General features: G+C 41.8%; 1 protein-coding gene across 13 annotated transcripts in view; it reads left to right on the forward strand.

Moving 5' to 3' along the window:
* ADD1 (adducin 1) overlaps positions 1–15,854 on the forward strand; it is a 112,130-nt gene that overhangs the window by 83,315 nt on the left and 12,961 nt on the right. For 2 of the 13 annotated variants that reach the window (XM_040335320.1, XM_040335322.1), the window contains exons 11-17: positions 4,763–4,864; positions 7,633–7,722; positions 7,806–7,823; positions 9,122–9,214; positions 10,145–10,301; positions 12,116–12,244; positions 13,554–13,646. In XM_040335320.1, the coding sequence (XP_040191254.1) occupies positions 4,763–4,864; positions 7,633–7,722; positions 7,806–7,823; positions 9,122–9,214; positions 10,145–10,301; positions 12,116–12,244; positions 13,554–13,646 (682 nt within the window). Of the gene's footprint in view, positions 1–4,762; positions 4,865–7,632; positions 7,723–7,805; positions 7,824–9,121; positions 9,215–10,144; positions 10,302–12,115; positions 12,245–13,553; positions 13,647–15,319; positions 15,355–15,854 lie in introns of those variants that run through there. The other 11 variants (XM_040335321.1, XM_040335323.1, XM_040335328.1 and 8 more) reach the window with 7 other exon arrangements.

The following is a 15,854-nucleotide window of genomic DNA, read 5'->3' on the forward strand; positions in this document are numbered from 1 at the left end:
TCTTTCATTTTGATTGTGCTGTGTGGTTACGGACAACCACCGCCGCTATCCCAGTCCCACTATTTAATGAAGATCCTATTGTTGTTTAGTGGAAGGGCAGGGCCTAACTATTGGCGGGGGGGAGGAAGCTTCAATTACAGTGTGCTTCCGGGTACAAACCTCCCCAGGCTGCCAAAAGATGATTTGTAGCTTACAGCACTTGCACGCAGCTTTGGGTATCTCCAGTTTAATATTGACTGATGAACTTTGGAAACTCTGAAACAGATTATTTCAACCACTCGACCTCAGGAAGATTTACTTTCTTTTGGTGGTATTTGACCAACTCACCTCTGCATTTTGCTTTGCTCTTTTAATAGCTGAAGGGTGAAAATTCGAATTCCTAAAGATGGCCACTCCTGACCGGTTTTCTTTTTATGGTTTGCTTTACAGTGGTTGTGACCACAGGTAAGCCTAGATTAAGGCTTACCTGTAGGTGTTGGCAATATCTCTTAAACCTGCACGGTTTAGGAGATATTCGCCGAATGACAGGACCGCTGTCTACGGCGCATGCGCCATAGACAATGCCGCGCTGACAATAGCTGTGCTAAACTCGGCAATGTTTAACGGCTCCCGCGCACATGAGTGGAGTGACGTCATCGCCGCTCCGGCCAATCACATCGCTGGAGCGGCAATACCCGGAAGTAACCTCCAGGAGCGATGGATGCGGCCGGAGGACAGATTTGTGGGCTTCGGTCTAAGGTAAGTATTATGGCTTTGTCTTGCAGGTTTTTTTTGTGCATTTTTTTTTTTCAGGGTTTACTTCCTTTGAATCTAATAGAAGCTGAAGGATACTAATTTGAATTACAATTGGGCTTTGTTTACATGGGCATTTGAGATCTATTTACAAGGCTTTTGACATGTGTTCACATTAAAATGGTTCTAAAGTCTTTAAGGTATTTCACCTTCATGCATTCTGTGTATTAAGGTGAAAACCCACCTGTGCCCCAACACCCCTTACCTGAGCCCAGTCCGAACCAGTGATGAGCAGTGGCTCTCGTCGCTGTCTCCCCCCTCACTGGGCAGATTAATAGCAGAGGGAGCAATTGCTTCTGCTGCTGTCAATTAAATGCTGTGACACGAGAGCGTGGGGCAGGGCAGAGTCCCACTGTCTGTGTTAATGGATGCAGCAGCAGGGCTTGGGAGCGAGCACACATTGTATTGTGCAGCCCACATCATGTGTCGTAGTTGTTCTGTACCTTCAGTGACTGTGGGTATTTAAATTGTACTTCAATCAGCAGAAATACATTTTGAATAAGTACTTTGCATGTCCAGCAATTTCTTTACCAGGCGATAGCACTGCTAAGAATGGCCTTCTCCAGACCAAATGATTATGGGCCTGATTTCATTAACTATAGCAACATAAGTGTGAACAGGTCAGCTGTATAGCCTAGGACCTCTTTCACACTGGAGATGTTTTACATGCGCTTTAGCCCTAAAAATAGCGCCTGGAAAAAAGCCTCATCTGCAGACCCGAGCGCTTTCACACGGAGGTGCTGCGCTGGCAGGACGTCCAAAAAATTCCTGCAAGCATCTTTTGAGGCGCTTTAGGAGTGAAATTGATGGGAAGCGCCGCCAAAAATCCGGCAAAGCGCCTCAGCAGCGGTGCTTTGTGGTAATTTTTAACCTTTTTTAACCCTTTATTCGACTGCTAGCAGAGTTTAAAAGCGACCCGCTAGCGCCCGAAAAACACTGGTAAAGCGCCGGGGCGCTTGCAGTGTGACAGAGCTTTTTATCAGACGGATCAAGCTGAGAAAGTGCCATAGAAAAGTTATATTTACACAAGAACTGGCTTTCTGTCGCCAGGAATTGAAATGCATCAATAAAAAAAAAAAAGATCCCCTTTACACAGATACAAAATATTGATTGATGGGGGGGGGGGGGGATCTAAACCTGTAAAAATATATTGTTAGAATGTAGTTACCTTCTATACAGAGATTATCAGTTGTATTCCATAGAGTGAGATACAAGTGCAGCCACACCCAGGAAGTGACTATAGAATTCTAACCACAGATCCACAGATTTCACTGATCATTCTCTCTTCTCTTCCATTGACTGCTGCAGCTTTTTATTTTAGATTTTCTTTCCTTCCCTGAACTTCCATTCCCCCCATCTGCTCTTATTTTGTTTAGGTGCCAAAGCAAATCCCTTTTTGACAAATTTTCAGTTGCTCTGATTTGGCTGTTCTTTTTCCTGTGGAAGATGAATTATCCCATGCTGTTTTTTTTGTAGCTTCTTTGATGTTTCTTTTCTATGCAAACTTTGGTGATGCCCACTCGCTAAACACAATCATGGTACTGGGCCCTTTTGGAACATAGAGGCCCTGTGAGATAATGACTTTCACTATCTCCCAGGGCCATCCGTGCAAAAGGGTCAGAATCTGGTGAGTGACTTTGTATTGTGTTCTGCAGCCTGATCATTTTTTATGCTTCTCATTTTTGTCTTATTTTCCTTAATAGGGGGATGAATTGATGAAATGCTTAGAACTGGTTGGGTAATGCTATAACCTAAATGAAACGTAACATTTCTGGAAGGACGGTTTTAAGTTTAGATTTAAAAAAAAAAAGGCATTTTTACATAAATATGAACACGCCTGTCTAGCAGCTTTGTTGTTCCCCAGATATTTTTTTGCCTGGGTAAAGCAATAAAGCCAGCCATACATGGATCGAAATTAGGCCGATCAGCAAGGACCGGGTGTGATTTTCTTTACTTCCACCGAAAACGGTATCATCTATGGCCGGCCTAAGGGCCAATTCACACTGTCCGGTGACAGAAGTTTTACCATTCAGTAAAATGTCTGTCACCGCAGGGACACAACAGAAACAATTATTTTTCCTGTGTCCCAATCACACTGCAATGCAGCCTATCGATGAATGAAGTGTGCGTTTTTTTACATTCAAAAAATTTATTTTTTTAAAAGGAGCAGTGTGATACGATATATCATGCACCACACTGCCCCCCTCCACTTGCTTCCGGGTTGCATGCTGAGCGGCCAGCCTGATGCGTTGTAGACACAGTAGGTCGCCCGCTTGGGCACCATTCAGAGAATGCTTTGCACTCACAGAATCAATGCAAAGCATTCTCTGATTGGACGAGGTGGAGATATATTTTACCATGCTAGCCTATCCCACCTTTGCCCAGCTTGTAACAAATATGTCATATTTTGCAGACCTAGGGTGCAACAATACCCTTACCTGACGGCCGCAGCCTGCGCCACGTTTCAGAATTGATATCCTTCATAGCACTTCTCTTTTCCATAACATGCATGTACTGTTATCTTTCAAGGAGAATAAGAGGGGTCTCAAGACACTCCACAGATGGGCCAACATATGTGCCTGTCAACATAGAAGCTTTGTGAGGGATTAAAACAATGGCATGGCTCATGGAAACGCAAACCTGTCGGGTTAAAGTGGAACTTTAATCAGAAAATTAAAAGAAAAGTATGGGTTTGATTCATACTTACCTCAGACCGATGCTCCATCTGTCCCCCGCCGTCTCTGCACTGAGAACCGAGCCACCGAACATCGCCAATGGCTCGGTTCTCACAGATCCCCCAAGAGGAAAGCCGCTGAATGTCAGTCAGGGTATCTTCTCCACACTCATTGGAGCGCTGAGCAGTGGAGGGGCAGGGAGAGGCTCGCTGAGACTGCCATCAATCAGGGCAGCTGGCGGATCCCGACTTGGAAGTTGGGATGATGCGCTGCCCCGACTGATGGCAGTGACGTCAGCGGAGAGCGGACTTCAGCCCGGTCTCCGCTAAAAACAGGTTACAGGAGTGCAAAACAAATTGCACTCTTGTGACCCTTAGGCGAAGCCCAGAATAAAAGCTCAGGCTGGACTGCTCCTTTTTTAAGTTCTGCTAGATCACCTCAGGCTGGCCCCTTGTGCAGTTATAACTGTTTATTAGTGCACATACTGTTTAAAATCCAGTAATACACCGTCTCATCCTGCTCTGTGCATGCTCAATTGCTCTCTTTTAGGCACTGCGCCGAAAGTGTAGAGGCTGATCTGCTGGCAGCCTAAAGATTTACTGCTGCTCAGGGGCTCTGGGCTTCAGTAAAACGGCAGCCTCCAGCAAGAAGAAACGGGAGCAATGCTGGAGGAAATTTACAGCACACACTAATTTTGGTGGCATAATTATTAATGTGGAGTGTATATCCCTTGCTAAAGAACACTCTCCCCCCCCCCCCCCCCTCCTCCCATTAAGTTGTAATGGGTAAAGATACTTTAATTGAATTGCCTCTTGTTAAAGTGCACTTTAAATAAACAATTACATGCTGCGTTCACTACATAATAATTCTCTTTTAAGTTCCAAACGCTTTCCATTGAACCATTTACTAAGAAGCTTCTTCTTGCAGTTCAAGAGCTAGCTGTATACTCGGGAAGATGTTCATATTGTAAGATGGCTTTTCTTAGCTGGAGTATTTACTAGCTGATTATATTGGTAAAGTGAAGGATTGACCTGTGCTGGATTAGTGATGGGGGCCCACCCAGTCCCCAGGGCTGAGAATGTGAGCACTCACCCCAGCACTCACAGCCATCCCACATAAATAACAGTTCATTCTGTTTCCTGTTTTGACAGTTCACTGGCTGTGCAAGTTTCCAGTTACAGCATAATCATTGGTTCATTTCCCTAATAAACTTGTGAAATGCATGACTACACTGTATAAATGTGTCACCACTGTGGAGATTCTAATCTGACCTGTAATTGCTTTTCATCTTGCAGTGGACTAAAGAGGATGGGCTGAGAACTGCCACCTCTACTGTCCCTAGTCTGTTTGTCCCACTGAACACAGATCCCAAGGAAGTGCAAGAGATGAGGAACAAGGTATATTATTTACAGAGTTGTTCAATAATGTATTGCTTATGTCATGGTTTTACATGTATAAAAATATTTCTCTATTTGTAAATGTAGCAGAATCATGCTCCCTCATTAAAGTGGTTCCAAAGCCTCAAGGTTTTTCACCTAAGTGCATTCTATGCATTAAGGTGAAAAACCTTCTGTGCTGCAGCTACCTCCCTCCCCCCAATTGGCTCCCGCTGCTGTCAATCAATTCCTGTGACACGGGGCAGGGCCGAGTCCAGCTGTCTCTATCAATGGACGCAGCAGTGGGACTCGGGAACGAGAGACACACGGGTGCCCCCAGGGAGAGCAGGTTGCCCTGGGGACACCTGATGAAGGGGAGTGACCTGGAGTGTCAGCGGGGTACCCCAGAAAAAGGAGGATTGGGGCTGCTTTGTGCAAACTAATTGCACAGAGCAGGTAAGTATAATAAGGTTGTTCTATTTAACAAAAAAAATCGAAGGTACTTACAAGTACCCTCATTCAGTATTAAAAGTTATTACAGGCAAATGGCTAAGTGCATTCTGAAGTTGATGCCTCTATTCGCTGTTATGGTCACCATACTCCTTACAATCTAACCAAACTATTTTTGTACAGTAAACTAGATTTACCAAAACTATGTAATATGAGGACCTTCAAATTCATCCAGTCAGTTCAATCAGGCAGGCCCTAAAATGACATAATTGTTAGATCTAAATGAGATTGTGACATGTGCGTTGTCGCAGGGTTTTATATACAAATAATCATCCATCACTGCTGGGCATAAGGGGAGATGCAATGCATTTCAGAGCCCAAAGGTCTGCTTCCTCTGCTGCTGGATATCGTTTGGACAAATCTAGAATTGAAGGGTCAAACTGTAATATTTGTGCTTATTTCACATATGAATTGTATATAAAAGCCAGTGGGTTTTGGGGCTACACTCCCTTTATCAGGGCTGAAACACAAAAATAGCACTAATGACTATAATTGATATCTATTTATATATACAAATTATGACATGGAGTACAGTATATTAAAATAAAAAAAAAATGTATAGTTGGCTGATATATTTTTAGGATGTGGGAGTCCCCCCTATCAGAACACAAAGGCACAGTGGGGGGAGATCACTGCACCAACATCACTTTTGTTGGTCCAACAATCTGTCAGGTTTTATTTTAATTATTATTCAGCCTGCTTAAGGGCTTATGCTTTTAAGGTTTTTTTTTTTCTTCCTTCCTTTTGCAGGTTTAGCATTTACATACAAGTCCATGTTCATGTAAAAACCATAAAGCAGGTTAAATGCAGGTCGCGTTTACCTGTCAAATAGGTTCTGAATAATACCTGAAACGTCTAAAATTTGTGTCATTTAAAGAGGAAGTAAGCCCGGACTAGTTTTACTTCCTCCTTTGTTCCGTGCAAACCCTGAAAATTAAGAGCATAATGGGCTAGTATGCATTGCATACTAGCCCATTATGTGACACTTACCTGCAAACGAAGCCCGCGCTGTCCCCTGTGCAGGCAGCATCCACCCCCCCCTCTTCTTCTTCCAGGGCCGCGGACTCCAGTGCTGTGACTGGTTGGAGCCACGTGACATCACTCCTGCGCACTAAAGCCATCAGTCACTGCACACACTAGGGAAGAAACTGCACAGAGGTCCGTTTCTTTACAGCGCATGCCCCGATGATGACATAGGCGCACTGCAAGGGAAATATCTCCTAGACGGTGCACGTTTAGGAGATCTTTACACTACCTATAGGTTAGCCTTGGCCTTATTCTAGGTTTACTATAGCTAAAAGTAAGACAAAGGGGTTTACAATACTTTAACATGAATTTGAAGATTGGTGACTCTAGTCTTTGCCCTACTAAAGCGCTGCAGCTGCCGAAGTACCTTTTAGCATACAGTTCTTTTGATGCTTGGTCCCCTGCTGTGCTCTGTGGCTCCACCTGCCAGCCTATGTGCTACTACTGTGTTTTTATGTGTCGGATGCTGAAGATACATTTTGGATTGTTGTGAAAGCAAATCGGATGCAGCGGTAAAAATAACAAACAAGTTCTACTCATCTCCTATGTTCAGTGAATTTGCACAGAGCAGCCCAGATCCTCCTCTTTGTGGGTCCCTCGCAGGCACCTCCTGTCGCATGTATCCATTTGGACACTAAGCTGCGGTTCAGTTCTGCCCTCTGTCTCCTAATTGGCTAACTGACTTTGACAGCAGAAGGAGCCAATGGCGCTCGGGAGCGAGAGTCCGAGATGGGCTCAGGTAAATATTGGGGGGTCTGCTGCACACAGAAGGTTTTTATCATAATGCATTAAGATGAGAGAGCAGAGCTTAGAAGGAACGCCTGTCTACACAAGCCCTAAAAAGTCTATACCCCCTTGGTAAGAATAAGTCACAGTAAGTGCTTAAAGTGTAAGTTCACCTTTTTACAGAAAATCTGTAAGGGGACCTTACACTGGACACTCTCCCCATCCCGCCCCCCCCCCTCCCCATCCCGCCCCCCCCCGCTGTACCGGAGTCCCGCAATCCTCTGCGGTCAGACACCAGCACTTCCAAAGTGCACAGTCTATTTGCCTTTTTAGTAAATCCAACCCAATGCATAATAGTATGTATAGTCTTCATCTGATACAGTAAGTCTTAAAGTTTGAAAGAAATTTTGATTTGCTGTGGGCAAACGTACAATTATTTTTTGTTCTTAATTGGAAGGTTTACACGTTAAAGCAGTGCTCTGTTATGTTTTCTATTGGTATTCTTACTGTTCTGTTTTTTATCTCAGATAAGGGATCAGAATTTGCAAGATATTAAAACAGCTGGCCCTCAGTCTCAGCTCCTGAGCGGATGTGTGATGGATCGGAGCATGGTGCAGGTCAGTCCCCAAAACCGTTGCCACAATTAACTTTTCATCTGCTTCTCCTTTTCATCGCTCTAACAATATTCTTTAATTGACAGAAACTGTCAGTGTTCAGGGTAAGTGCAAAAAGTAGCTTCTTTACTTTGCAAACCCGCATAGTTGATAATTGTAAACACAATTGGCTTCAGTGTGTGGTACAAGCATGGCAGTGACAGATGCTTCTGATGCCATTGCTGATAGCCATGCATGCCCGTTGCTTCCTAGTGACCTCCTCTTCTTGGTGGACCTGGACTTTTGATGTTTAGTTCCCCTTGGTATTGGGGGAATAAATAACCACCTCACATGTGAGGAAATATACATTTGTTTAAACTTTCTTGCAACCATACTGTCCACCCTTAACTGGTATTTCTAGGGGAAAATATCTGCCTCCTTATATTTCCTGGGGATTCCAGTGATTTGATCTTTCTCTCCCGAGTTCATTGGAAAAAAACTTAAATGGCTCAGGAGACCTGGTAATACCGATGATGGATGAGAACTCCGAAGCAAATATCTCTGCATTGGATCCCCCAATAAGTATAAGAAATTGATGCTTCATTCAATCCACTGGCAACTACAGACTGAGATTTCAGCTTTGGGTTGCCTCAACCCTTTAATTAGATGCCAGATGTATTTCCGCTTGTGACTAAGCGCACTGATTTGCCTGGTTTGTCTGTATCTTGTGATGAAACAGATGTTTCCAAAAAGCTTTGTCACCTTGGCTGAAATGGGAGCATTACACGGATTAGCATCACACTGCTAATACTAATATGTTCTGTGCTTTGCGCTATTGGTTTACTATTCAGACAACATTGGCAAATAATCATCGCGTATCGACTTCCATCTTCAAAGCGATTGTACCTAAACTACATCTTCCATCATAGTCATGACATAATATTACATATACATAATGATGGCAAATGACTTTTTCAGAGCTTGATATGACTACTAATGATGATGATGTAGGATCATGGCTTTCCTTGAGCTCCATCAATGTTTAGTCCCTGGTTTCATACAAGCCAAACTGTTTAATTGAGTTTTCATCTACTTTATTTTCTGCAGCTACACTGTTATTCTGCTTTTCTGTGTGTTACAGAATTCTGAATATTCTTCCCAGATTTGTTTAGGAATAGTTTCCTTGTGTGAGGGCCTCACACGTATATCCTGTAGTCTTGGGTGCAATCCTGTCTTTCGCATAGTTAACCAGTCATATCATTTCAGTCTTCTCACCTGTAACTGTTCCATTTCTGTTGCTGCATTTTACACGCATGTCCTGCCTTCCTTTCCTTTCAAGCTGCATGGTTGTCCCCCGTCCTTGATGTATTTCACGGTGTTTGTGAGGTCTGGTTTGCTGTGTTTATTCAATTTGCTGTTGCAGGATGCACCTCTATCAGGCTGTTCCGAAACTCTTGATGGGTTCGATCTGTCAGAGCAGGCTTTTAGTCCATCTAAAATCCACTCAGTTAGAAAGGTATATACTGCCGTTCTTCTGAAAATTTGAGAAATTTTATGTCTTGCGCCTACAAATTAGGATTTATACTTCGCAGCCTACAGATTCTGAATTATGGGTTTACCAGCTATATGTGGTGCCAATTTTTGGTTCTTTCTCGTGGCATGATATGTTAAAGGACAGAAGTACTGTAGATCATCGCGTTAGAATCGTGTGTCTCCGTTTTATATGGCATGCCTGTGATTTAATAGTTGGTAAAATCCACTTTCTCTTGGTCCCAGACTTTCAGGTTTTCTATTGCATCATTTTTCGATTAAATGCGTTAAGTAACTATTTTCTTATAAAGCGTGATTGTTAACTGGGAGCATGCATGGCTACTATGATGGCCAATTCTTTCTTTTATAAAATGTTGTATTTACAATTCTGAGGCTGAATACAGCTTTAGCGACCTAAAATCTTTAAGTCCAACGTGGTGGAAATGGCAGTATCAAGAATGGTTAAGGTTATTGATGCAGTATTCTCTTTTTTTTTTTTTTTTTTTTTTTTTTTTTTTATATCCTGTAAGGTTCTGTATTCAATCTCTATTGAAGTAAAAAACTGGAAAATGCCTTTCATGCTCTTATATTTTCCAATTATATTTGGTCATAGTTGACCTCGCTTATCTGTGTCATGTGACACATGTGGGTTCATGCATGTCACGTTGAGGTAAAAAGCATACAGATGTCATTACGCTGACAAAATACAGTGTGTACTGTGTTTTTTCACACCTTGTGTGTCTTTTAATTAAATTAAAATAAAGAAACTGTTTTGTAAATGCCAGGTCTGTTGTTCAATAGCAGTGGATATGTAAAAGTAGGAAGCAACTGAAAATTAAAAAATAGAGTGGTGCTTCTTCCAAGTAATGTGTAGCTCTTTAAAAAGCTTCTTGATTTTAATTTCTTGCCGTGACAGGGAGAGTTGATTACTGCATCAAAAGCCATCATTGAGAAGGAGTACCAGCCTCACATCATAGTCAGTAAAGCCGGACCAAACCCTTTCAACAAACTGACAGACCGCGAGCTGGACGACTATCGGAGGGAAGTTGAGCGTAAGCAGAGGGATATAACAGGTTTGTGTCTTGTTGCATTTACATGTTATAGATGGAAATGGAAACCTGTTGCAGGGAAAAGAAAATGGGACTACCATTTCTTACATGCAACTTGCCTGAGAGTTCATGCTAACTCACTGAACTGGATGCTTTTGGAGTTTATCAGGAGGCAATCATATTGATTAAGAAAGCTGGGGAAAAATCGGAAATCCTTCTCTGCATAATTACCTGATTAGTGACTCAACATATCAAAGCCGGAGAGTCAGTATGGCAGCCACCTTCACAGAGGGGAAGGTCAACCACTGCTGCCTCTTTAATGTCAGCTGTTGAACTGCAGCTTCCCCCTTAGTTTGAATATTTTTCTGAGGTCAGCTGTTGTGCATTGTGTTCTGTACTGTGGACAGTGATTATAGAAAGTCAGATCATTATTTATGCATAGGTGTGACTAAATTGGATAGATCCAGCAACTTGAAGTGGAACTAAATCCACTGATTAATCAGTTTACCAAAACGGTTACATTCACAAGTCATTCCTCTGGTAATGACTGCTGCCAGTTTCAAGCCAGCAAAAGGCTGTAAAGGATCAGCAGAGTTTAGTCCCACTTTAATGGTCAGTCTGAGGGCCCTTTCACATCAGCTTTCTCATCAGGTCCGCCTGAAAAATTTACCTGATCGGATGCTCCATTCAGCCCTATGGATTGGCAGATGTCAGCAGTGACATGTCCGCTGACATCTGGTGATATCCGATCCTGTCCATGAAATCCAGACAGATGGAAACCCTATATTGCATCCGTCTGGAGAATCGGATCGGATGAAAATGGACATGTGGCCCATTTTCATCCGATCTCCATGGAGGACAGCGGGTCTTTAACATGTCCATCTCAGCACAGTGAGCGGAGACGGACCTGTCATCCACCTGCTCCAGCAGGGATCAGCGGCTCGATCCCTACTAAGCAAAGCAGAGTCTGTACAAGGAGAAGCCCGTGTGAAAGGGTCAGAAGTCAGTGTTTCTCAACCTATTTTAATAATCTGCACAGTATCAAGTCACCCCATTCTAAAATGTAAAAAAAAAAAACTAATAGTTTTAAATAACATGGCAACATCCACACACATAGGACATCAAATGTTAGAGGTAAATTATTCTTCCAGAGCAAATATATTGTACCTTTGTTCACTGGTACTGATTAGTATTTCAATGTTTCTCTTCAGCTAATGGAAAGCTCCTGATCTCTACTTGCAATCAGGAGCTTTCTGATTGTGTGACAGCCATCCACGGCGGTCACATGATTGGAAACCCCAGCCTTCCTCCCGGCATCAAAAGCCGCTTAAAGGTACAGGAGGCGCCTGCATGAAAAAAAAAAAACTATACAGGTATTTCATAAACTGTATTAATTTTTTTTATTTTTTTTTAAGATGGGTAAATTGGCTGACATTAACTTTTAATTAAACCGTGGAGTATTTAAACTGAATTTGGATCATATATGGTACACACGTATTGTGACCTGTCAGGCGTTCATTTTGTTGCTGATTTGTAAAGTAACTAAAAGGTCCATTGTACCTCTGTTCTACAATGTGAACTTGTCATTTTACTTGCGCACTCTCTAGAAACCTGTCAAGGTGAGTTGCCCCCTTGTGTGGCAGTGCTGAGCCTTCACGAGGACTCCAGTGATTTTAAACTAGAGGAGAGTCAGAATGCAAACTTCATAAGAGTGGAGAAAACAGCAGGTGATGCTGAAGATCACACAGCAGAAGACCAGGAAAGCAAGGATACAAAGGCTTCCCAGAAAAGTCAGGCATTGTCAGACAGCTTACCAATCATTGAAGTGTCTCCTACAGGGTCAGAGCTGGAACCATGGTGTGAGTCATTGGAGAGAGCAGAAAATTCAGAGTCTCCTCACAGAGAATTCCACACTGCTGTCATCCACGCACTCAACATCAAACCTGTGCGTTTGCAGAGTCCTTCAGGTATCTGCCAGGAGGCCTCCTCCCTTCTTGATGATCACACTACCAAGAATCTGGTGCAGGGGAAATCTGTTGGCGGTCTAATGAAATCTTCTCACCAAATCTATTTCCGTACAGCTTTAAAAAACTGTTTTTCTAGATTTAAATGAAATGGGAAGGTGTGTCAGGTCTTGATTGCTGTCCCCGCTATGGAGATCAACCCCCTCTGTCTTTCTGATCACAGTGACAGAAAGTGAGGTAATCCAACCTTTTACACGTTAGATGCACTAAAATGGTTGTGGAGTCGGGAAATTTCCTCATGTTTCCTGTTTGTCCTTTTGGACATGACATGAAGGCAGCAATAAAGACTGGACAAAGGCTCCAACAATAACCTACTCTCTCTACTGTAATATAAATTTGACTGGCGTTGTCCTTTTAGGCCTGGTTCACATCTATGCATTTTTTTTTTTTTGTGCGTTTTCAGTTTTGTAGAAACACATTACAGTCCATTTAACATGGTTTTCTATGGGTCACATTCACATGTGCATTACTGTGCATTTTATGGAAAGGGCCAGGGACCAGCAGGTTGTATTTTGGTTCCATAGACAGTGGTTACAAAACATGTATTAGAAAACACGACATGCACCTGGTATATGTATCAACTGCAACCTGCATAGGTGTGAACCAGGCCTTAAGCGCTGAGGTGAATACTTTTTTTCTGCAACTATGTTGATATTGCTCTGTAACTTGACCTTATCCTAGATAATGGGGGGGGGGGGGGGGGTGGCGGCGGCGGCTCACGGAGTGTTCTCGATTTGCAATCTCCAACCAGATATTTATTGTGGGTCTGCTTCAATTCTACTTCTGATTATCACAGGGTGTTCTGCAAGAATCCATTAAGTCTTGTGATTCTAGGTGGTGGCTAATTATTCCAAGCAAGCAATTAGTACTCATAGCTGCAGTGCAAACTTTAAACAACCCATGTTTCTGACTTTCACGGAAAACAATATGGACGAGCAGATTAAGGAAAATTTCCTCTTTTCCTTTATGGAGGAGGCTGAACCTCATATCGCCCTAAGGATATTTTTTTCTTTATTGGTTTTGTAACAAGACTTCAGTCCGACTGAGGTGGCATTGCAATTTATTTTGTGAAACGGGTTTTACAGCACTGAATAGTTATTGTTTGGAAAGCACCTATTGAATATCTTTTTGCTTGCTTTACTGTGCTAATTAAGTTTACTGAATTGGTTATAAATCTCCCAGATTTTTCCCATTTCCTCAGATAGAGAAGTGCAATACCTGATGATAAACTTTGTTTGTCCTTCCTCTCCAGATCAACTAGAGGAGTTGGCAGAACACAAGGACATACTCCCTGACACCTCCTTAGTTCGCACTCCTCCCAGCACACCAATCAAACAAGAAGAAGGTATGTTTTGCTTTACTCTGGTATACTATTCACAGGTTTAAGAAAAAAGTAATCTATATATATATATATATATATATATATATATATATATATATATATACACACATACACATACACATACACATACACATACACATACACATACACATACACATACACACACACACACATACACATACACATACACACACACACACACACACACACACTCTATTTGGCATAGTTTGAGATGCTTCTGAGATCATTCAGAATTCATTGACGGTTACATTTGATTTGCATTTGACCCCCTTCTCACCTGCTTTAAGCAGGTTTTGCATTACCATAGACTTTTATGGGAATGCAAAACACTTTAAGCTAACCAAAGCTCATCGACACAGGCCTATATGGTGCCGATTGTAAAGCCCACTCCTCCACTAGAACACACATAAAGTGATCTGTTCCCTATCCATGCAAAGTCATTAAAGCGGAAGTAAACCCTTCGATTTGATAGTTTTATTTATTTTTTTTCTCTAGTTTTTGTTAGTGTTTTTGATTTCTGCCTGTACAGCCATCACTTCCAGACTTTCAGTGGAATATAAGAGACACTATATGAAGACTGCATGTGCTCTTTAGTTCATATCATTGCTGCTCCAGTGGTTGAGAACCAGGCAAATCTATAAAAATAGAGCTTTCATTTAAATGCGTGTCATTATGCCAATTATAATATAAAATCTGGTTGGTGGACTTGTATATCAGCCTGTTAGTGGGAGCAGGCTACTACTTGTTGCATAATGGCTCACAAAATTATATTGGTTGGATACAAGGTTGATTTACTAAAACTGGAGAGTGCAATCTCTGGTGCAGCTTGTTCAATTTAGGTTTTTGACTGTAAAAGCTGGAAGTTGATTGTTTTTTTATGCAGAGCTGCACCAGATTTTGCAAGATCCAGTTTTAGTAAATCAAATGGTGTCCTACTATTGCTCACGTATTATTCTGCACTTGTAATAAAGCGGGGCTGATATACAAAATTTGGAACAAAAGGCAACCTGGGTAGATTTTCTCAGCAAGCAATCAGACGACTCTTGGTTGCTGTGAGCAATTGCACAAATTCAGCAGCCACTTTTTTTTTTTCTGTACATTCCCAGCATTGCTTGTTACTAAGACTTTATCGATCTTCCACATGCTGTAAATATTGGCCATAGCACTTTTATACGGCACCCTTGCATGTTGTTTTTATTGCATGCAGTTTGCATGTTGGTAACATAACTTATATATCGTAAAGTCTGGCTGGATATGATTTTATGACCCGCTTTCATGTCGTTTCTGATGTCTTTATGTACTGTTATATATTGTACAAGAACATACATTAAAAAAAGTATATTCATATGGGTAGGTAAAACCACACTTAAGATAGACATGAGATATGATTTCTACAGTATAGATTTAAAGCTATAAAAAAAAAAAAGAATAGGTCAACCCCCGGCGTCTAGCCCAGCTGTCTCAGTATTGTCTGTGTTCCCTCTCCTACATATAATATCATATGTCTGAGTTATCGTCATTCAGATCCGCACCTCTTGCCTTTTTATCATCCCTAGAATGTTGCCAGCTATTCATTTTGACTTTTAAACAGCTTCAATGAATGCATTAGACTTTTTTTTTTCTACTTGTGCTTTTTTCTTGTGGCTGCCAAACAGGAGATGGATATGCTAAAGAGTACCTGTTACCATAGTAAGTATCATCTCATTCTTTGACCTATTTCCTTTTATTTTTTTTACTTTTCCTCCAATCCTTGTGTGCTTTGCTTCATTCTATCGCGTCTTTGTTTTTAATTTGGTTACTTTTAAATGAGCCCCTTGTTTAATACTAATTGTCCTAGCCATTACACTCAATCGTACGATTGTGAGGTGTGTATTAGTTAGAAAGCAGCAAAGGTGGTAGATTACAGCCATCCAATCAATGGGGGTTCATGAACACACTAGGAAAGTGTATGTGTACACACAGGGTATGTGTGAAGGGAAATTTGAACTTGTATTTGTAATGCTAGTTGTGTGCCTTTTATGCCTGAGCCCATTATTGCTGATTCTCAGAGATACCTGTTGAAGTAGGTATCGGATAATTTGCACTTCTAGTAGCATTATAAGTATATTGGTGTTCAGTGAGGAGCCCAGCGATACTATTATAAAAGAACATGGTCTTCATTATGATGCTACCCCAGATGCTTAACTAGAA

This window comes from Rana temporaria, chromosome 1 (assembly GCF_905171775.1).
Source record: "Rana temporaria chromosome 1, aRanTem1.1, whole genome shotgun sequence".
NCBI lineage: Eukaryota > Metazoa > Chordata > Amphibia > Anura > Ranidae > Rana > Rana temporaria.